General features: G+C 47.7%; 1 protein-coding gene across 2 annotated transcripts in view; it reads right to left on the bottom strand.

The window, feature by feature from the left end:
* PLAC8 (placenta associated 8) overlaps nucleotides 1-23,586 on the bottom strand; it is a 33,192-nt gene that overhangs the window by 7,167 nt on the left and 2,439 nt on the right. For both annotated transcript variants that reach the window (XM_008143598.3, XM_054723347.1), the window contains exons 2-3: nucleotides 11,640-11,768; nucleotides 9,163-9,287 (exon numbers count right to left, since the gene is read on the bottom strand). In XM_008143598.3, coding sequence (XP_008141820.2) covers nucleotides 9,163-9,287; nucleotides 11,640-11,739 — 225 coding nt within the window. In that variant the 5' untranslated portion in view covers nucleotides 11,740-11,768. The remainder of the gene's footprint in view (nucleotides 1-9,162; nucleotides 9,288-11,639; nucleotides 11,769-23,586) is intronic.

Raw genomic sequence — 23,586 nt, 5'->3', positions numbered from 1 at the left:
AGGCCCGATAGTCCGATCGATGCCTCCTTGCTTCTGGTTCTGTTCTTGTTCCTCAGTCTATGTTGTTCATCATTTCCTCTAGATGAACGAGATCAAATGTCACTAGATATATACTAATAAGAACTGAATGTGAGACGAGCAATAATATTTATGCTGACAGGCAAATGAATCAATCTGTAGCGAGCTTCCCCCTGGACCAACAGTTCTTTTGAGACCCAATTTCGATGTCCAGTAGTTCCTTATGTGTACATGTCAGCACTGACCCCTCAGCTCTGGATGGTGGACAAATGGTGGTAATGGAGGTCCGACTCCCTCTGGTTTGGTCTCGGCCGAACCCAGGGGCACGGCGTCACCTGGACTAAGGGGCACGTGGCCTCACCCATACCCAAGGGGCGCGTGGTCTCACCCGGGCCTGGGACCCAGCCTCACCCGGATGGATCCAGGGGCGCACGGCCTCACCCGGACCCAGGATCTGGCTTCACCCGTACCCAGGGACGCTTGGCCTCTCCCAGACCCAGGGGCACGTGGCCTCACCCGGGCTTAGTTGCACAAGGCCTCACCTGGATCCAGGGACACATGGTCTCTCCCGGACCCAGGGACGCTTGGCCTCTCCCAGACCCAGGGCCACTTGGGCTCACCCGGGCCTAGGTGCACGAGGCCTCACCCGGATCCAGGGACACATGGTCTCACCCGGACCCAGGGACGCTTGGCCTCTCCCCGACCCAGGGCCACTTGGGCTCACCCGGGCCTAGGTGCACGAGGCCTCACCCGGATCCAGGGACACATGGTCTCACCCAGACCCAGGAACGTTTGGCCACTCCCAGACCCAGGGCCACTTGGGCTCACCCGGGCCTAGGTGCACGAGGCCTCACCCAGATCCAGGGACGCATGGTCTCACCCGGACCCAGGGACGCTTGGCCTCTCCCAGACCCAGGGCCACTTGGGCTCACCCCGGCCTAGGTGCACGAGGCCTCACCCGGATCCTGGGACACATGGTCTCACCCGGACCCAGGGATGCTTGGCCTCTCCCAGACCCAGGGCCACTTGGGCTCACCCGGGCCTAGGTGCACGAGGCCTCACCCGGATCCAGGGACACATGGTCTCACCCGGACCCAGGGACGCTTGGCCTCTCCCCGACCCAGGGCCACTTGGGCTCACCCGGGCCTAGGTGCACGAGTCCTCATCCGGATCCAGGGACACATGGTCTCACCCGGACCCAGGGACGCTTGGCCTCTCCCAGACCCAGGGCCACTTGGGCTCACCCGGGCCTAGGTGCACGAGGCCTCACCCGGATCCAGGGACACATGGTCTCACCCGGACCCAGGGACGCTTGGCCTCTCCCAGACCCAGGGCCACTTGGGCTCACCCGGGCCTAGGTGCACGAGGCCTCACCCAGATCCTGGGACACATGGTCTCACCCGGACCCAGGGACGCTTGGCCTCTCCCAGACCCAGGGCCACTTGGGCTCACCCGGGCCTAGGTGCACGAGGCCTCATCCGGATCCAGGGACGCATGGTCTCACCCGGACCCAGGGACGCTTGGCCTCTCCCAGACCCAGGGCCACTTGGGCTCACCCGGACCTAGGTGCACGAGGCCTCATCCGGATCCAGGGACGCATGGTCTTACCCGGACCCAGGGACGCTTGGCCTCTCCCAGACCCAGGGCCACTTGGGCTCACCCGGGCCTAGGTGCACAAGGCCTCTCCCGGATCCAGGGACACATGGTCTCACCCGGACCCAGGGACGCTTGGCCTCTCCCAGACCCAGGGCCACTTGGGCTCACCCGGGCCTAGGTGCACGAGGCCTCATCCGGATCCAGGGACGCATGGTCTCGCCCGGACCCAGGGACGCTTGGCCTCTCCCAGACCCAGGGGCACGCGGCCTCACCCGGGCCTAGGTGCCCGAGGCCTCACCCGGATCCAGGGACACATGGTCTCACCCGGACCCAGGGACGCTTGGCCTCTCCCAGACCCAGGGCCACTTGGGCTCACCCGGGCCTAGGTGCACGCGGCCTCACCCGGATCCAGGGACACATGGTCTCACCCGGACCCAGGGACGCTTGGCCTCTCCCAGACCCAGGGCCACTTGGGCTCACCCGGGCCTAGGTGCACGAGGCCTCACCCGGATCCAGGGACACATGGTCTCACCCGGACCCAGGGACGCTTGGCCTCTCCCAGACCCAGGGCCACTTGGGCTCACCCGGGCCTAGGTGCACGAGGCCTCACCCGGATCCTGGGACACATGGTCTCACCCGGACCCAGGGATGCTTGGCCTCTCCCAGACCCAGGGCCACTTGGGCTCACCCGGGCCTAGGTGCACGAGGCCTCACCCAGATCCTGGGACACATGGTCTCACCCGGACCCAGGGACGCTTGGCCTCTCCCAGACCCAGGGCCACTTGGGCTCACCCGGGCCTAGGTGCACGAGGCCTCATCCGGATCCAGGGACGCATGGTCTCACTCGGACCCAGGGACGCTTGGCCTCTCCCAGACCCAGGGCCACTTGGGCTCACCCGGACCTAGGTGCACGAGGCCTCATCCGGATCCAGGGACACATGGTCTCACCCGGACCCAGGGATGCTTGGCCTCTCCCAGACCCAGGGCCACTTGGGCTCACCCGGGCCTAGGTGCACGAGGCCTCATCCGGATCCAGTGACGCATGGTCTCGCCCGGACCCAGGGACGCTTGGCCTCTCCCAGACCCAGGGGCACGCGGCCTCACCCGGGCCTAGGTGCCCGAGGCCTCACCCGGATCCAGGGACACATGGTCTCACCCGGACCCAGGGACGCTTGGCCTCTCCCAGACCCAGGGCCACTTGGGCTCACCCGGGCCTAGGTGCACGCGGCCTCACCCGGATCCAGGGACACATGGTCTCGCCTGGACCCAGGGGTGTGTGGGCTCTCCCAGACCCAGGGGCGCTTGGCCTCGCCCGGGCACGGGATCCAGCGTCATCTGGGTCCAGGGGCACTTGGCCTCACCCGGACCCGGAGTCCGGCCTCACCTGGACCCAGGGGCATGTGGCCTCAGCTAGACCCAGGGACGTGAGGCCTCACTTATACCCAGAGGCGTGTGACCACACCCGAGCCCAGAGGCGCGCAACCCCGCCCGCACCTGGGTCTCAGCGGGGCCCCGTCTTCCCGATCCCAATTCCTGCCGGTCAATCCCCCCTCAGCAATTCCCCTGGCCATCCTTCCGGAGCTCCAGTATGGCTGCTGCAGAACTCGTCGGGCGGCGGCTCGGCGAAGCTCCGGTGCACCCGGTGCATGGCGGTGGGCCAGTCTGGCGTCGCTGCGTCGGCCCTTGGGTCTGCATCGGTGGCCGGTCGCCGAGCATGCGCACCTGGCCGCTTCCGGGGCGTTGAGATTCTTGACGGACTCAGAGGTCAGCAAGCGCGGGGTCTCCCACCCCATGTCTCATAGGGGCTCGTCTGTCCGTGCTTGGCTGCCAGTGGAGCCGTCCCCTCAGCCGGAGACCGCCGGGGGAACTGCGCCGAGCACGTTCCAGGCCGCTGTTGTATCGCCTGAGACATAGTTCTTTTGTGTCGCCTGAGCTGTAGTTCTTAAAGTGTGGTCTTTGGGTCACCGGCATCAGCATCATCCCACATACCCCTCTTTTATTCTAGTTGTAGAGCATCTACTCAGCCAGCCCTATGGTGGTCTTGGATGGTGTCTGCTCTGCTCTCTTGTCGTAGTCTCAAAGTTGTTGTGGTAGGCAACAATCAGGCTTCCGCCCTATGCCTCCATCTTGGTCCTCCTTTGTATAGTTAAGTCTTGATTGTTGTTGGTGTCACTGAGGGGGCTCTCTTTGTCTATAAAGGAAGAGTTGCTGTGCAGGAGACACGTTTATGGGCCGGGTCTTGGTGCAGCAAAGCTTTGGCGCTCACTGAATATTCCCGTTGAATGTGTCCCTTATGCATGTGGTTGAAATCTGGTGTCATCTCCCACAGACCACTAGATGCCCTCGTTTCTGGGTCTCCAATGGGGTGTAGATCAGCTACTGCCTTAGGCACTCAGCAAGGATTACAGCAAAAACTGTAGTTTCTTCCTCCTGTCTGAGTGGCCCTGGAGCAGTCCGACTAGAACAGCAGATCATCTGGTCCGCTGCCAGAGGGCAGGCCACCCACAAGCATAAGCCGTTGCTTGGGGCGCAGGTGTGCCTGCAAGACTTGCGGGGCAGGTCTTCAAAACGTGCGGGGCGGGTCCCAGGGCAGGGCGGGGTCTCAGGGCGCCAACAGGCCATGGTGCGGCGAGCCTCGATGGCTGTGAGTCTGCCTTCCATGTATCTAAGTCCCCTCGTTCCGCACTCCAGCGCAGCAAACACTGATTGCTGGGCGCACCTCTGCAAGAGTCCCGCCTCTCCCCGCAGGCATCTGGGTCTCCCGGGGTTCGCCAGAAGCTGGGTTTCAGGGTGATGGAGAGCTAATCTCCCTTAGGTTTGGAACAAAAGCCCCTTTCCCCCGCCACCAGCCAGACCCACGCACCTCCACACCTCATCCCTTCCGATTTCGCTGGGTGCGAGGCAACAGAACAGCCTTTAACCTCCGCCGCCATCTTTTTCAAACTTCTCAATTTGTACTTCTTAATCCCTTCATTTCAGTCAACTCTACTGAAGTCTAGCGCCGCCGGGAGGTGCACGGAAAGGGCGCCCGGGCCTCCGTCCGGTGCGCGGTGCGCGCGTCCCGCTGAACCAGGCGCGCGAGGGCCGCGCGGCTGGGACGGGCGCTGGGCGGCCGCCGAGCTCCAGGCACCGCCATCGCCGTGTTCCGGACGTCGCCGCCGCGGCGTCCCCCCAATTTATACTTCTTAATCCCTTGAATTCAGTCAACTCTACTGAAGTCTAGCGCCGCCGGGAGGTGCACGGAGAGGGCGCCCGGGCCTCCGTCCGGTGCGCGGTGCGCGCGTCCCGCGGAACCAGGCGCGCGAGGGTCGCGCGGCTGGGACAGGCGCTGGGCGGCTGCCGAGCTCCAGGCACCACCATCGCCGTGTTCCGGACGTCGCCGCCGCGGCGCCCCCCCAATTTATACTTCTTAATCCCTTGAATTCAGTCAACTCTACGGAAGTCTAGCGCCGCCGGGAGGTGCACGGAGCGGGCGCCCGGGCCTCCGTCCGGTGTGCGGGGCGCGCGGCCCGCGGCACCAGGCGCGCGGGGGCTGCGCGGCGGGGACGGGTGCTGGGAGGCCGCCGGGCTCCGGGCGCCGCCGCTGCGGCGGCGTCCCCAGCGTCCCGGGCCGGGCAGCCTGCGGGGGCGGCGGAGTTGCGAAAGTGAGTGAGTTTCCCAGGGTTTCGCCCGGAATGGGGTTCAGTGCAATCGGAGCCGGTGCTCAGCGCACTCCGGAGCCTTTATCTCCTTCCTGCCAGTGAACTCCGGCCAGGTCATCAGCCGCCCCCTCCTCTCCAGTTCCATCCTCCCCGCAGGCGCGTGTGCTCGTGTCTCCGCCCATTTCTCCATACCTCAGGCTTTTACGGCTTCCCCGACTGTCCCCGTGGCCTTCTCCTTCCCCCCAGCTGTGGGCATTTCAGTCCGCCAGCTCTCCTGTGGTTCTGGACGATGTCCGTTCTGACCTCTAGTTGTATTTTTGAAATTGTTGTGCCCGGCTGCAGGTTAGGTGTTTAACCTATGCCGCCATCTTGGTTTCTCCCACTCCCTTTCTATACCCCTGATTCTATTATACTCACCAGTTTATTCTGTTCATCAGATTTTTTATTCACTTGATTTTTAGATTCACTTGTTGATAGATATGTATTTGTTGTTCATAATTTTTATTTTTACCTTTTTCTTCTTCTTCCTCTTCTTAAAGAATACCCTTCAGCATTTCATATAATACTGGTTTGGTGGTGATGAACTCCTTTAGCTTTTTCTTATCTGTGAAGCTCTTTATCTGACCTTCAATTCTGAATGATAGCTTTGCTGGGTAGAGTAATCTTGGATGTAGGTTCTTGCTATTCATCACTTTGAATACTTCTTGCCACTCCAGTCTGGCCTGCATAGTTTCTGTTGAGAAATCAGCTGACAATCGTATGGGTACTCCCTTGTAGGTAACTAACTGTTTTTCTCTTGCTGCTTTTAATATTCTCTCTTTGTCTTTTGCTCTTGGCATTTTAATTATGATGTGTCTTGGTGTGGTCCTCTTTGGGTTCCTTTAGTTTGGGGTTCTCTGTGCTTCCTGGACTTGTAAGTCTATTTCTTTCACCAGGTGTGGGAAGTTTTCAGTCATTATTCTTCAAATAGGTTTTCAATATCTTGCTCTTTCTATTCTTCTGGCACCCCCATAATTCGGATGTTGGTATGTTTGAAGTTATCCCAGAGGCTCCTTACACTACCTTCATATTTTTGGAATTTTTTTTTTTCTTTTCTAGTTGGGTGTTTTTTGCTTCTTTGTATTTCAAATCTTTGACTTGATTCTTGGGATCCTCTAGTCTGCTGTTGGATCTCTGTATATTATTTTTTTTCAATCAGTGTATGCTTAATTTCTAGTTGGTCCTTTTTCATATCCTCGAGGGTCTCATTAAATTTATCGGCCTTTTCTAGAAAATTCTTGAAAAACCTTTTAACTGTGGTTTTGAACTCTATATCTAGTAGTTTGCTTTCCTCCATTTCTTTCATTTGTGACCTGTTTCTTTGTCTCTGCATTTTGGCTGCTTCCCTGAGTTGAGAGAGTGGCTTTGTGTGCTAGGTGTCCTATAGGGCCCAGTGGCTCAGCCTCCCCAGTTACCTGAGGTGGACACTCTTGGTGCACCCCTTTGTGGACTGTGTGCACAGTCTTGTAGTTAAGCCTTGATTGTTGTTGGTATCACTGGGAGGAATTAACCTCCAGGCCAATTGGCTGTGAGGATCAGCTGTGTCTATGATGGGAGAACTTCTGCTGGAGACACCCTTATGAGACAAGACTTGCAAAAGCCTCTGTGCTCAGCTTGGATGGGGCGGAGTCTCAGGGCGGAGCAAACTGCAATGGCTTCCCGTCTACCCTGCCCTAAAAGGCCCCAGGATCTCAGTGTCCCACAGTAATTGCTACAAGCACCTCTGAGAGAAAGCTGCCCTCAAGTTTTGCCTGCTGCCAGACAGTCCAGTTTCTCCCTGAATGAGTCTGGGTCCCCAGAGTCTCGTCCGGAACTGGAGTTCAGATCAGTTGGGAGCTTTTGTCTCCCTTCCAATTGAGAAAGCCAGCATCGTACTCAGTTGCCAGCCCTCTCCAGGTGTGTGCCTCTGTACCTCTGCCTTCCGCAGCTCCTGTGAGTCTCTGTGCTTTTCTCTTTCCTTTTAGTTGTAGAATTTCCACTTAGCCAGCCTTACTGTGGTTCTGGATGATGTTCATTTTGTCTTTTAGTTGTAGTTTTGAAATTGTTGTGCAAGGCAGCAGTTTAGGTGTTTACCTATGCTGCCATCTTGGTTTCTTCCCCCACAGTTCTTTTCAAGGTGCACGAATTCATGCACTGGTCCCCTAGTCCATTATAAAGAGGAAAATAGCAACTTTATAGTAGATGGTCCTGGCAGACACTATCTTAACCAAGTGATTAAAGTTAACATCACACATAATGGGGTAAATGGATGTCATGTGCTTCCTGATACAATGTATGGCAAACACAGACCAGCTTCTGTGGAGTTTCTGCCAAAAGTGTACAACCTAATCATGAGGAAACATTTGACAAACAGAGCTGAGGGATAGTCTACTGATCTATGTTCCTTAAAAAAAAAAAAAAAGAACAAAGAAAGACCGAGAAACTGTTTCTTATTGTATGAGATGAGAGGTGTGACAACTGAATGCAATGTGTGATCCCAGATTACTTTCATTTTCGTCTAAAGCAGTGGTTGGCAAACCACGGCTCGCAAGCCACATGTGGCTCTTTGGCCCCTTGAGTGTGGCTCTTCCACAAATTACCACGTGCGGGCGTGCACATACAGTGCAATTGAAACTTCGTGTCCCATGCGCAGAAGTCGGTTTTCAGCTCTCAAAAGAAATTTCAATCGTTGTACTGTTGATATTTGGCTCTGTTGACTAATGAGTTTGCCGACCACTGGCCTAAAGGATGGTGTTGGGATAATTGGTAAAGTTCAAATAAGATCTACAGATTAGCTACCAGTCTTGTATCAATGTTAAATTCCTCATTTTGATCATTGTTTTATGGTTATATAAGAAAATGTCCTTGTTGTTAAGAAATACTCTGAAAAAGGTAATGGCACATCAAGTTTGTAATCTATCCTCAAATGATTCAGGGGAAAAAAATAAAGAGAAAAATAAAACAAGTGTGGCAAATTTTTACTGCTTGGGGAATCTGGGCAAAGGGTATTCAGGAAGTCTTTGTACTGTTTTTGCAACTTTTCATTGAGTCTAAAATTACGTTGAAAGGGCTTAAAAAATAAAAGAACGTAGACTCCATGAAGACAAGGATTTTGATTTCCTTTATTCACTGACATGTCTCTAGCATGTGCAACGGTAATTGGCATGTTCTATGTATTCAGTAAATCCCCATTGAATAGTGAACATCCGCCTATGATTTAACAAGATTCTATGTGCTCAGTGGTCCCTTTAAAATATATATATTTTATTGATTTTTTACAGAGAGGAAGGGAGAGAGATAGAGTTAGAAACATTGATGAGAGAGAAACATCAATCCCCTGCCTCCTGCACTGCTGGGAATGTGCCCACAACCAAGGTACATGCCCCTGACCGGAATCCAACCTGGGACCCTTCAGTTCGCAGGCCAACGCTCCATCCACTGAGCCAAATGGGTTAGGCCAATGGTCCCTTTTTAATGAATGAATGATTGCTTCCGAGATACCAATGAGGCCAACCGGACAGCGTGGGGAGGATGCTCTGGACTTTCATTCGTACCCAAGGGAAACTGTCCCCCACCCTGCAGGCTGCAGGGCCCGTGTGACTCTGGGTACAGCCAGGAGAGGCTAAGGGTCCCGTGCTGGCCTCTGCCCCTCACCTACTCACCTCCAGCAACTTTTTGGGACACATCTATTGGATCAATAAAGTATTTTATTATAAATATATCCCCAAGTATAGATAGCCACACTGCCCCTGTAAATCACTTTAGAGTGCAGGGTGGTAATGGAGAAAAGACTAGGTCAAGGCCTGAAGGTGAGGAGGGCGATCGTGGGCTAAAGGGAAGCCCTCGGGCATCTGGGCTGACCGCCTCGCCTGGACCGAGGGTGACTCACCGGGATGCCGTATCGCGTTCGATACAGGGTCCTCATGGCGACAGATGCTCCACACAGGCAGCATTCGTCCATGTCAGAGGCAATCTGGCACGAAAGGCACAGCGGACAGAAAATCCCGCAGAGGCCTGGGTGGGAGGAAACGCACAGGGGAGTGAGGCCAGGGCATCGTGGTCTCCGCTAAAGCACACCGCCCTCCGCGAGGTGCTCGCTGGGGACCTGGCCCTCAGACCCTCCGGGAAAACCGTGTGGTCCCCGGCTCTGCGTGGACCGCTCTGGGCCCGGCTGTCCGGGGGTTGGGGAAAACGTGCACGTGGTAGCATGAGGCCAGATTTCACTGTCAGAGCTTCTGCCTTGCCAATCTGAGCATGTGAAACCGATCTCTCTTCCCGGCCCCAGCTCACGTTCGGGCCGTGTGTGTGTGTGTGTGTGTGTGTGTGTGTGTGTGTGTGTGTGTGTGTGTAGGACGTTTGTTGGTGCCAAAGCGACAGAAGCAACAGGGAATAGGTTTTAGATGGTCATGCGGGCAGAGAGCCGAGCCCTGTTATCGACATGAGGACGGGAGCAAGCAGAAGGTAAGGGATAGGAGCACGGAAAGCTTAAAAAGCTTACTGCAATTTCACTTTAAGGAATCTGTCTGTGTAATACAAAAAGCGGGCCTAGGGAAATGGCAAAGACAGGAGACGGTTCTCAAACATGCTCTGAGTGAAAGTCTATTTTGGAAAGCTCTGAGGTGGAGTTTTTTTGTTGTTTTTGTTTTTTGAAATACGTTTTTATTGGTTTTAGAGAGGAAGAGAGAGAAATAGGAACATCAATGATGAGAGAGAATCATTGATTGGCTGCCTCCTGCACACCCCCCACTGGGGACCGAGCCCGAAACCCAGGCATATGCCCTTGACCAGAATCGAACCCGGGACCCTTCAGTCCGCAGGCCAGTGTTCTATCCACTGTGCCAAACTAGCCAGGTCTGAGGTGGAGTTTTGAAAATGCTGTACCCCCAATAAGATAAGAAAGTCCTTTTTTTTTTTTTTATTGTTTTACACAAAAGGCTATCTCTAATGAACTTGGGACCTCCATCATGCACCAAAAAATAAAAATAAAAATAATTTAAAAATAAGGAGGCTGTTTCTCAAAGACACTGGAAAGATGTTCCACACAGAGCATTTGCAGCTCATATGACGATAGACTCTGAAAGAAGGAAATTTTTCTCATGCAAAAGCGTGGTTGGTAGTGCAAAATAATTATGTCAGTAAAATAAAAACCTGCACTGCTTCCTGAAATGGGACAGCCACGAGAGTATCACTGAAAGCCGGAAAACAGTCAGCTTCTTAGGAAAGGAAGATTAAAACTGGAGAATCATGTCAAGAACATGGTGAGCCCAGCCGGTGTGGCTCAGCAGCTGAGAACCAGGAGATCACGGTTCGATTCCCGGTCAGGGCAAATGCCCAGGTTGCAGGTTCGATCCCCAGTGTGGGGCATTTAGGAGGCAGTCAATCAATGATTCCTTCTCGTCATTGACGTTTCTATCTCTCTCTCCCTCTCCCTTCCTCTCTGAAATCAATAGAAAAATATATTTTTAAAAAAGAACATGGTGATAATAAAGAGGTGAGACATTTAAAAAGAGGTGATTGATCTAAACTCAAGGTGAGGCAGGTAAAATAAATGAGTGAGGTAGGTTGGGAAAACCCCAAAACAGTGGATGGTGAACATAAATATGGCAAACCGCAGAGTGAGAATCCTTTTTTTAGGGGCTTGGCTAATACTCAGCCGCAGCTGACTGACCTCTGCCACGTGAGAATGGGAACTCATCTTTCCAGATTTTCCAAATTTTCAAGAGAAGCTGGACATCTAGATCGAAAAGCTAGATTTTCGTGTGAAATCTGATTTTTAGGTGTCTGCTACTATATTAAAATTAGAACATCATCTTTCTTTCCCTTCCTATCTCTCCTCCATGTGAGGACACAGCAAGAAAGCAGCTGTCTGAAAGCCAGAAAATGCCCACCAGAAATCAAGTTTGCTGACACCTTAAAGTTTAGATTTTCTAGCTTCAGAATTGAGATATAATTTTGTGTTGTTTCAACTATCCAATCAATGGCATTTGTAATAATAGCCCAAGATGACCAAGATTATTTTAAATTATTATTTCTTCAAATTTTATTTGCTCTTTTTCCTATACTTTTTATTTTATAGTTTTTATATTTTTCACTCCACTATTCTTTAGATATTTTCCCCAAAATCTATCTTCCAAGTAAATAATTATTTAGTCATTAAAAAAAAAAATTAGAACATCAAGAAGGCTCATTATGTACGGGACAAACAAAACACACCTGGTGGCTAAATCCACCACGGGCTTGTGACTTCTGAGTTAGAGAGTGAAACATGGAACTCAATGATAGGATAAATAAACAACTTTTTTGTTGTGCTAACAACCTGCACTGTTCCCGGCAGTCAAGGGGAAAGCAAAGACTAGGTGCACTTACAAATCCCCACGTTGCTACAGCAGTCAAAGGCGCCTGTTTGCCAGTCACTGACGGTGGAGCCTCCTGCACCGTGTCTTGGCTGCGTAACAACTGGGTTCATTTTCTAGGATCCCTTCCGAAGGTCACTGCCTGTGAAAACAAAACCAAAACAGTATTCGTTCAATATAATATAGATACCAGCCGAGAAGGCATTCCATCACATCTCCCCTGTTGAAGGGAACTCACATTCTCCTAATGTCGCCTGACATTTCCAGGCTGTTAGGATCATCTGGAAGTTAAAACCATAAAGTTAAGGGGACGAAGGCTTCTCTCTCAGGTTTTCTGTTGTTCTCCCCCACCACCCGCCCTTCACTGATCAGCAAGATTATTTTGTTGTTGCTTTTTTTCAAGGCAACCACCCTGCACAATGTCTATTTGGCATTTGAAGTGGTTCTATTTAATAGCAATTACAATCAGTTTTTACAAAGGTATTCCACAGGCATTATCTCAGTTGTTCCCCAAGAGAACTCTGAGATAGAGTCCTTTACTTTTCCATGAAATTGTTATTAAAACAGATGCTTCCAACGATTGTCAGCTTTCATGTGTAATTATTAGTGATATCCGGATAGCTAAAGTTTTAATAGAAGACCCCTGTTACTTAGAAAAAAACAACATTCAGTTTCCTTTGGTGAAGATATCAGGTCAGAATCTGAAAAAAAGAAAAAAGAAAAAAAAAAAAAGGCTTCAAGTTCCCGCAGAAAAACCTACTGGTTGCAAAACCACTAGGAAACAGTGTCTCTCAAACAAAGTGGTGCTTATACTTTTTATATATTCACCCTGCGATCAGGGGAAGTCTCCTAAGCTCCTGCTCAGTCAGCACTCTCAAAAGAGAACATGTGTTTGTTTTCACAATTACCAACGTTCAAAGTCGCTGCTTTACCATTTCAAATCTGACCATAGTTCTGTGCTCTGTAGTCTTGGCCCCTGCTCACTTCTAACACTTCCCTTGACCAGTTGCAAGGGAACCCCATTGCCCCCCCTTGTCCTTGGGCTTTGCTGCCTTCAGTCTTCCTCCACTGTTACAGCCCCAGTCAAGAATTCTATCAACACGCTTCCCTATCCGGGCTGCACACTAGATTCATCCTTAGGGTTTGGTTAAAAAGACAGATTCTTGCTTCTGATTGAGTAGTCTGGGGTGAACCCTGGGTGTGCAAATTTTTTTAAAAAAATATATTTTATTGATTTTTTACAGAGAGGAAGAGAGAGGGATAGAGAGCCAGAAACATCGATGAGAGAGAAACATCGATCAGCTGCCTCTTGCACACCCCCTACTGGGGATGTGCCAGCAACCAAGGTACATGCCCTTGACCGGAATCGAACCTGGGACCCTTGAGTCTGCAGGCCGATGCTCCATCCACTGAGCCAAACCGGTTTCGGCTGGGTGTGCAAAATTTTTAAGAGGTGATTCTGATGCAGCCACTCTAGTGGCCTCAGTGACGCGTCATTTCACTCTTCCTCGGTCCTTCCTAATGCATTTTCCTAGCTTTTCACCATGCCCTGCTCCTCTTCCAGGGTGATTCTGTCTACTCAGATCTGTGGCTCTTATCAGCTGATCTCCAACAAAGCTGAGTCCTCTAAAAGAGGGACCAAAGTTTTCTCGAATAATAAAAGCCAAGGCACTTTGAACTGCCCTAGAAAGATGTCTCTAATACTTGCTATCAAGAACTTACTTTATGACCCAAAGGGGACACTAGCCAGCTTGAGGCTATATAATTACAGTCAAAGCCCCCCAGGAATCATGTTTGAAACTGCAACGTATAGGTAAATAATTATTTAGAATCCAAACATCTTTCTCCTCTCTGCTTAATTGGGAGGGTAATGATATCTTTCTTGATAATGTAGGAAAATATATGCTATGTAGTAGAGCAGAGACTATTAGCCAACAGGAAAAAGTAGCAAAGGGCTGACCAGGGACTTTTATCCATGTGCAGTATTGTGGAGACAATGAATTAGCAGAGAGATGATGGTTAAAAGTCCTGAGAATGGCCCTTGCCAGTTTGGCTCAGTGGATAAGAGCGTCGGCCTGTGGACTGAAGGGTCCCGGGTTTGATTCCGGTCAAGGGCACATGCCCAGCTTGCAGGCTCGATCCCCAATGTGGGATGTGCAGGAGGCAGCTGATCCATGATTCTCTCTCATCATTGATGTTTCTCTCGTTGTCTCCCTCCTCTTTCCTCTCTGAAATCAATAAAAATACATTTTTTATAAAAAGATCCTGAGAATGGATAGTATTGCTTTGTCTAATCAAGTGAATTTAAACTTGTGCAGGGTAAGGCACAAAGTTTTAAGTTTTTGTATAGGAGTATTTTGTAGTTCTGGTTGTAATGGGGTCTTATTAATTAAAATACTCTACATAGCAGATATTTTTTACTGGTTTCTGCCTACAGACATTTTGTCTTAGAACACCACTGTCATATTCAAGCTAACATGTGTGTTATAACTTATTCAATAGAAAGTGTGCTTATAATTAATAAATGTTCATTTTATTTTTCAAATTTTAGTGTGGGAAGAATCACCTGAGGAGCTTGTTAAGAATGACACATGCCTAGAAATTTAGATTTAATAGGCCTAGAAAGGGATTGAGGAATCTGTATCTATATATATAAAAGCCTAAGTTACCATTATGACCGAACAACTGGAATGACCAGAATGACTAGTCAACCAGTCCTATGAAGTGTACTGACCACCAGGGGCAGATGCTCAACACAGGAGCTTCCCTCTGGTGGTCAGTGCGCTCCCACAGCCAACCTCCTGCAGCCCCTCCCCCGCGCCAGGCAACCTCCTGCAGCCCCTCCCCCCAAGCTGGCCAGCTCCCTCATAGGCCCTGATCGGGAGGGGGGGGAGGGGAGGCTGGCCAACCTCCCATGATCCTTCCCCCCAGCCAGCTGGCCCCCAGATAGGCCTCAATTGTTGGCCAGGCTGAGGGACCCCACCTGTGCACGAATTCATGCAATGGGCCTCTAGTGTTTAATAAGTGCCCAAGTGCCTCTTAAGGGAGGGATTGATACAAAAAGTGAGAATAGTGATGGGGACCCGACCCTAATAGTATCATTGCCTAATCTGACTACTTTTAAATTTAAATTGTATTTTTTTCAACTCCCTTACACTTTTGATATGATTCCTCTTAGAACCATATTAAAAGAGGAGAAAAGCATAATTCATTCAAAATCTGAATATCCAGCAAGACTGGCTTCATTTTGGTAATGGGTATAGTTACAAAGCCAGAGGGACTATAACAGAAATTTGAATGAGAAGAAATGAAGAACTCATTAGGTGGGGATTTCCAGTGGTAAAATAAAAGACCTAAAACTGCAGAGACATTTGCACAGCCCTGAGAGGACAGATGTAACCCAAAGAGGAAGTGGTAGTATTTAATTTCAATCAAAACAAACCTGTACTGAGGATCTCCTTGGGCCCCTGGGACGTGTAAGGGGAGCATCTGATCCAAGGTTCTGAGCAGGAGAAGTTCAAGCAGGAGAAGTTCTAGGAACAGGTCTTTGTGGTGTGTGTGTGTGTGTGTGTGTGTGTGTGTGTTTTCTTCATTTTTTATTTTCCAAACTAACAGAACTAAAATTATCATCCAGTTCTGGAGAAGCTGAAAGTTGGATTGAAGGCCATAGATTCTTTTTTAAAAAAAATATATTTTATTGATGTTTTACAGAGAGGAAGAGAGAGGGATAGAGAGTTAGAAACATCGACGAGAGAGAAACATCGATCAGCTGCCTCCTGCACACCCGCCACCGGGGATGTGCCCACAACCAAGGTACATGCCCCTGACTGGAATCGAACCTGAGACACTTCAGTCCGCAGGCTGACACTCTATCCACTGAGCCAAACCGGTTTCGGCAAAGGCCATAGATTCTTGTCTGGGCACAGAAAGTAGAATATCCTAGGTGTGGGAATAATGATGGGAAATGCTTAGGGGAAAGAAAGACTGGGGAATGCATGAATAATAGTAGAGACATGAGCTTTTTGGAGCAGGAGGGAGGGTTGCAGTCTAGGAATGGCACTGTGTAGCCAGCTGCACATCAACGGCTCATTCCTACACCCACAGGAGATATTGCTAATTGATCCCAGAATGTGGAATCTATTTCTACTGGATGTATCTTAGAATCCTAAACAATTGCTATTCCTGGTTGGTGGAGGTCAATGTAAAGAAGAATAAAGGCTTCGTTGTTCCATAGAACTGAAGTCATAGTCCTCCCACTCTGTCACTTTGGACAAATGACTCATTTTCTGACAGTGTACAGCGTGCTGCTACCATTTGATCAGAGTTGGCACATGATGTGGACTCAATCTACTACCCGACAAATAGTTACAGATAAGAATAAATTGTACAGGCAATGAGTTGTTCAAGTCTGACTGTTATACCACCAACCTCAAGTCTGAATTATTCATTACCTTTAAAAAATATACTGGGAAAATCAGTATAGTCAAAATATACAGAGTTGCAGCTGCTGTGTGTGTGTGTATGTGTGGGTGTACCATTAAAGAAAGAAAATTGTACCAGTAAGGCTATATTCTTAAAAGAAAATTATTTAGGAGGAACCAAGATGGCGGCATAGGTAAAGACCTGAACTTGCTGCCTCGCACAACCATTTCAAAACTACAATAGACAAAATGGATATCATCCAGAACCATGGGAAGGCTGGCTGAGTGGAATTTATACAACTATACGGGAAGAGAAAAGCACACTGAGGCTGGGAGAAGATGTGGAGGTGTGGAAGTGAAGTGCAGAGGTCTGGAGGCACACATGAAAGGGGCTGGCAACTGGCTACACTGTTGTCTTTTTCAATCAGAAGGGAGATACAAGTTCCTGACTGCTCTGAACTCCAGTTCCGGGCAAGACTCTGGGGACCCAGACTCATAAAGGGAGAAACTGGACTGTCTGGCATTGGGCCAGAACACGAGGGCAGCTTTCTCTCAGAGGTGCTTGCAGTGATCATTGTTCCTGCACAGTGCTGCGGGACACAGAGAACCAGGGAACTCTTTGGGGCCGGGCTGACGGTCAGCCATTGCTGTTTGCTTCACCCTGGTGATTCCCTGAAACCTTGCCCCACCCAATTTATAACCCCACCCAAGCTGTGCACAGAGACTTTTGCATATGAATGGCCTGGCCTTTTGCAATCTACAACCTAACATATTGCAGCTGGGTCAGAGAGCCCCAGAGTCTCCAAAAGAAAGCCCAAAATTGGACAACAGATAGCATTGCTTCATAGCTGGGCCTCATCTGGGCACCTCTAAATCCTAAACAAAGAGGATGAGTCTGCAGATCTCTCTCTAGCTCCTGCTGGGTGGCCTCAGGCAGTGGCTGACTTTTTACCTCCTTGGAGATCCAGGAGCCAGTGTATCCAGTGGTCAGAGTGAGAACAACCAGATTACAACTCTTCACATCCATAAGAGACACACTCAGGGGGCAGACTCAGTGAGCACCAAAGCTCCACTGAAGCAAGTCCTGTCCCATAAGAGGGTCTCCAGCACAGAATTCTCCCATTGTAGACACAGCTGATCCTCATAGCCAATTGGCCTGGAGGTTAATTACTCCCAGTGATACCAATTGCAATCAAGGCTTAACTACAACAATACTGTGCACACAGCCCACAAAGGGGTGCACCAAGAGTGTCCACCTCAGGTAACTGGGGAGGCTGAGCCACTGGGCCCTATAGGACACCTAGCACCCAAAGACACTCTATCAACACAGGGAAGCAGCCAAAATGCAGAGACAAAGAAACAGGTCACAAATGACGAAATGGAGGAAAGCAAACTACTGGATATAGAGTTCAAAACCACGGTTAAAAGGTTACTCAAGAATCTTCTAGAAACTTCTGAGAAATTTAGTGAGACCCTCAAGGATATGAAAAAGAACCAACTAGAAATTAAGCATACACTGACTGAAATAAAGAATAATATACAGAGATCCAACGGCCGACTAGAGGATCCCAAGAATCAAGTCAAAGATTTGAAATATGAAGAAGAAAAACACACCCAACTGGAAAAGAAAAAAGAAAAAAGAATCCAAAAATTTGAAGATAGTGTAAGGAGCCTCTGGGACAACTTCAAGCGTACCAACATCCAAATTATGGGGGTACCAGAAGAAGAGAGAGAGCAAGATATTGAAAACCTATTTGAAGAAATAATGACAGAAAACTTCCCCTACCTGGTGAAAGAAATAGACTTACAAGTCCAGGAAGTGCAGAGATCCCAAACAAGAGGAATCCAAAGAGGACCACACCAAGACACATCATAATTAAAATGCCAAGAGCAAAAGACAAAGAGAGAATATTAAAAGCAGCAAGAGAAAAACAGTTAGTTACCTACAAGGGAGTACCCATACGATTGTCAGCTGATTTCTCAACAGAAACTATGCAGGCCAGACTGGAGTGGTAAGAAATATTCAAAGTGATGAATAGCAAGAACCTACAACCAAGATTACTCTACCCAGCAAAGCTATCATTCAGAATTGAAGGTCAGATAAAGACCTTCACAGATAAGAAAAAGCTAAAGGAGTTCATCACCACCAAACCAGTATTATATGAAATACTGAAGGGTATTCTTTAAGAAGAGGAAGAAGAAGAAAAAGGTAAAGATAAAAATTATGAACAACAAAGTGACAACAAATACATATTTATCAACAAGTGAATCTAAAAATCAAGTGAATAAAAAATCTGATGAACAGAATAAACTGGTGAGTATAATAGAATCAGGGGCATAGAAAGGGAGTGGACTGACAATTCTCAGGGGGGAAGGGGGTGTGGGGGTGTGTGAAGAGACTGGACATAATTAGGAACCATGGAAACAAACAAACCTGGGTTCAAATCCATTTCCACCCTCTGTGAGTCCTTGCACAAGTAAACTAACTTCTCTGAGCCTCAGTTTCAACATCTTTAAAATGAGTATTATGACTTTCCTCTTTGGGTTGTTGTATTAATGTGATGAAAATATGTCAGTAGACTATGTCTATTAAGCAGTATGTTTCCTGTAACATGGCAATGATCTGACATATGCACTATTGTGTCTATTTTAAACTAAATGCTGCAAAGCAGCAGGGCCCATCCGTGACTTAATGGTATAAAAAAGCACCTGGGAGCACAACCCAGAAGGCAAACGACTATGTGGTGATAAGAAGACCAATGGAGTAGGAACCATTGCTAGTATTTGGGAGGCTCATTGCTAATATTTGGGAGGCTCAAATAAGAAGGAAGGCCTATTGTACGAATCTTCGTGCAATGGGCCTCTAGTAGTAAATAATATATAAACCAGTAACATAGTCATTTATTATCATCAATCAAGCATTAGATACTGTATATCTTGTTTTTAAGAAGATCTGAGAGTTTACAAATTTATATATGTAGTAGCAACACACAAAATGGAATCAGACACAAAGAAAACAAAGCCAGGAGCAACTTGAGTGCATGCCTGAATGTCCCCGTACAGTGCTGGACATCAGCTGCAAATTAGACTCCAAACTTCCTACCAGGCAAAGCAAAGAGGGAACACAACATTTAGGAGATTGACCATGTCCATTAAATAAAAATAGATTAAGACCCAGAGAAATTTCTCATCAAAGCCCTCAAAAAAAGAGATAATTTTGACATGAAACAGTCAAGGTCTTGAACAATTTCTCTACAATAAACAGAACAGGGACTTCCCTGAACCTCTTTCCTACCATTGGGTAAAAGCAGAAGGCTGGGGTAGAATCACCAAAAGTAATTGATGAGAAGCTAAAACCATCCCATCTAACTACTTACCTCTCCTCTGATAATCTAGGATGATTCAAGAGTAAAAATCACATTATTTAGCCCAGCCACAGTGGCTCAATAGTTGAGCGTCAACCTATGAACCAAGAGGTCACCATTCAAATCCTGGTCAGGGCATATGCCTAGGTTGCAGGCTCAATCCCCAATCATGCAGGGGCACCCGATCAATGATTCTCTCTCATCATTTATGTTTCTATCTCTCTCTTCCTCTCTGAAAAAAAAAAAACTTACCTAATAATAGACAAACATATAAATTGACTGTACCTTCACTACACCACCAGCCAATCAAAAGCGATATGCAAATTAACCCAACAAAGATGGTGGTTAATTGCATACACAGGCACTGAGTGACGGGGCGGGATGCAGGCATTCTGCCCTACCCCCATCTCTCAGGGCCTCTGGGCAGTGTGGGAAGGTGGGGCCGGAGCGGAAAGAGGCGACTCTAGGAGCGGAAAGAGGTGGCTCCAGGGCATGAGCGGAAAGGGGCTGGGCCTGAGTGGAAAAGCGGTGCCGGCAGCCAGGGAAGGGAAAGCCCATTCTAGCACGAATCTTTGTGCATTGGGCTTCTAGTATATATATATTGGGCTTCTAGTATATATCTAGTATATATATATATATATATATATATATGTATGTATATATATATATATATTTTAGTTTATATATATATATTTTTTAGTTATATATATATAAAACTAAAAAAATCAGATTATTATTAAATTATTCCAAGAAACACATGGATGCATATTTTTTGGCAAACCTCCATGAATAATGTTTTCACCAGCTGGGGTTTGATAAGAATTGGACAGCAGTTAGGCTGAAGTAGAAGTCTGTGGCAAGAACCTGAGTTCAGATTCCCAAATAGGGCTGCTTATTATTCATAGGAGCAGGTATGCAGAAGGAAAGGCACAAAAGGCAAATGTATTGTTATAAAAATTAAAGGATGCAACCAGGACAACACAGAAGGCCACCCTAATAGCGTGGAGGTGAGCGAATTAATGGCTGTCCTAATTCAACATGGAGATCAGCTAAAGGCATACCTGTAGGAAAGCCTTTGTGTCCTCAGAAACCAGTTCTAAAACCTCATTAGCAGGTGACCAGTGGAAAAACTTAGAAAAACAAATTAGCCAACACAGGCTACAATTGATATTAAGTGATCCATTTAGAACAAGTTGATAGTGTTTTTTAAGCAGTACATTATGTGCAAGCACTTATGAATCACATGATATCAAAGTCCCAAGGTTCCACATCACAGAGCCTGAAAACCTTTCATATCAGGTGTTGACAAACCCACCCACTGTGATAACAAAAGAATTCAGTGAAACCCAGTGGAGTCTAATTTTAAGAAATGTAACTACCTGGTTAGCAGAGGTAAAACAATATGAAACCTTATAATGTAATGAGTTCACCTTTTAAAAGTACCAACCACTTGGCTCCAGTGGGATTCTGATCCATTGGTCTGGTTGGAGGGGATTAGTGGCCTTGGAATTAATATGTTTAATGCTCCCCCAGAGATTCCAAGGTGCAAGGAGGATAGAGAATCACTGTATTGAAGGAAATCTATCCAAAGTGAGGATTTGAGTATTGAAGATGTGGAGCTTAAGTCTTTTATACAAAAACTAGAGGCCTGGTGCATGAATTTGTGTATGGGTGGGGTTCCTCAGGGTGGCCTGCGGGGATTGGGCCGAAACCAACAGTCCAATGCCACCTGCAGCTCCAACCTGCCTCTCCCGCTTATCCCAGCCCAACTGCGCTTGCTGCAAGCTTGCACCCAATTAGTCCCGATCAGGAGAGGCTTTCGCACCGCCACCGCAATAGCAGCACTCGCCAGCCATGAGCCTTGTGTCTAGTGCCCTCCTGAGGGGAGTGGCCTGTGGGATTGGGCTGAAACTGGCTCTCCGACATTCCCTGAGGGGTCCTGGATTGCGAGAGGTTGCAGGCCAGGCCAAGGGACCCCACTAATGCACTATCGAGCTGGAGAGGGACTGTGGGAGGGCTCCAGGGCATGTCCGGCCCAGTCTTACCCAGTCCCAGTTAGCCAGACCCCAGCAGCCAGCTAACCTACCGGTTGGAGCATCTATCCCCTGGTGGTCAGTGTTATATAATAGCGACTGGTCAACTAGTTGACTGTCTGTCCCCTGGTGGTCAGTGCACGTCATAGCAAGCGTTTGAGCAGCCTTAGCATGACATTAGCATATTATGCTTTGTTTTGAACAATTGACTGGTCACCAGATGACTGGACACTTAGCATATTAGGCTTTTATTATATAGGATAGTTTCACTCCAAACATGTATAACTTTAAAAATTTAGTCAAAATAACGTGGTTAATGAAGACAATCTAAAAATTTTTTTTCAAAAATATCAGAAGAAACAATCTCTACTAAATCCACCATACAAACCAAACCACTATTGACACTTGTGATGTACATCACTCCATTTAGTCTAATAAAAAAATACTTTGGGTGTGGGACTGTGTTTTCATGAGGATACTCCCAAATGTGGCAGTAAAACCATTTCTCCTACAGTGCAGAGAAGGCTGCTTTCTCTTCTGTTTGTTAGATTGGGATGCAAGTACTCATCTATTTTAAAAAGTAGTGTATCCAATCATTGTGCTTTAGCTCAGAATTATTATCTGATTAGTTGATACCACTATCATGACTCTTGAGTTGGTGTAAAGGAGAGAGAGTATTATTTTCTAAGAAAGTTTAATTTGTGTTCTTCCTACAATTTATTTATATTTGTGTATTTAAGTTAAAATACTATTGATTGAGTGAATGAATATTTTGAGTTACCTTAAAAGTCCCAATGGATATGCAAGTATCCTGAAAACACTCAACTAAAATCAGATTCCTCATTTAAGCAATTATTTATTTCCCCAGACTCAAGTCTTGTCTTTATTCTGTTTCTCTCTTCATATCTTTCTTGAAACTCTGTCTCCAACAGGAACTCAGCAGAGAGGAACCCCCAAAAATATTACCAACTCCTGAACTTGCAGAGGGCTTGGCTTTACCCCATGCTTAGCATATCTAGTATCAGGTCATATCAACAGTATAGCAGACCTACAGATGTCTCAGATGTAATATCTTGGCTAAATGAACCCAAAGACCTATGAAATACAACACTGTATTTTAAATCTTTCTGTAACTCCAATTTGAACGGGAATTGCCTATCCTTTGAATTATGCAGGATGAAGAACACTTACCTGGTGATTCAATACAGCTAATGGCTGCCTCTATTTTGGTACAAAACATCTCAAAGAGGCTTGATTTTTATTATTATTTTTGATAAGCAGTCAAGTTTGTTAAATGATTTTAAAGTTTGTTTTATTGTGCGTGGGGGGAAGAATCTCCTCTACTCACGTCCCCCAAATTGTATTCATGATTAATTAAAGAGGGTTAAGATAGTGCTGGTATGTAACCATAAAATCAATGATTGAAACTTCCAGAATATTGAATTTGAGTAGTGACTGTGATCCATAACTTGAACAAATACCATATAATATTATATAAGAAGATAACAAAACCATTGGTGAGTGCTCTAGTTGGTACAGATAAATCTCAAAACATCAATGAAAATACAATTATCTGGTGGCCAGGAAACACTTAAATAATGGCCAATTTAATTCAGGAAAAAGGCAGCAGCCTTTAAAAACACTTGCTTATAAAATATTTATTTTTCCTAAAAGCTTCCAGATGTATTCTTCCAGAACAGAGTTTTTGCAGTAAGAGGGGCAGCCAGTAAATTCATACACATTTGTGTCCATTTTCACTCCCCCAAGTAAAGCCCAAGTGAGTTTCAATGCAGTGTTGAAGTGCTAATTTTTCAATGAAACTGATGACCAACCATGGAGTGCCTGCCCAGGCCTCCCGGTTTCCTCTCTGCATTTCGTTAACACATTCAAGTGCTCTTAGGGTTGGTTACCTCTCAGGAGGTAAATGAAGCACAGCCTTAGGCACTGTTAAGCTGGCACAATAAAGTAAAATGAAAGAGAGAAAAATTTGGACAAATATTTAGTTTCCTCTCCAAATAAATGTAATCCTTGAGAGAAATAAGCATAGTGGCACTGGACTTATTTATTTATGAAGAGATGTGGACCAGTAGCACCCACATGCATGTAAGGCCTCTAAAGATTCCAGTCTGGTCCTGGTTATA

This window comes from Eptesicus fuscus, chromosome 2, assembly GCF_027574615.1.
Source record: "Eptesicus fuscus isolate TK198812 chromosome 2, DD_ASM_mEF_20220401, whole genome shotgun sequence".
NCBI lineage: Eukaryota > Metazoa > Chordata > Mammalia > Chiroptera > Vespertilionidae > Eptesicus > Eptesicus fuscus.
Note: the sequence above shows the minus strand (reverse complement) of the source record. Positions and strands in the feature narration are given on the sequence as shown.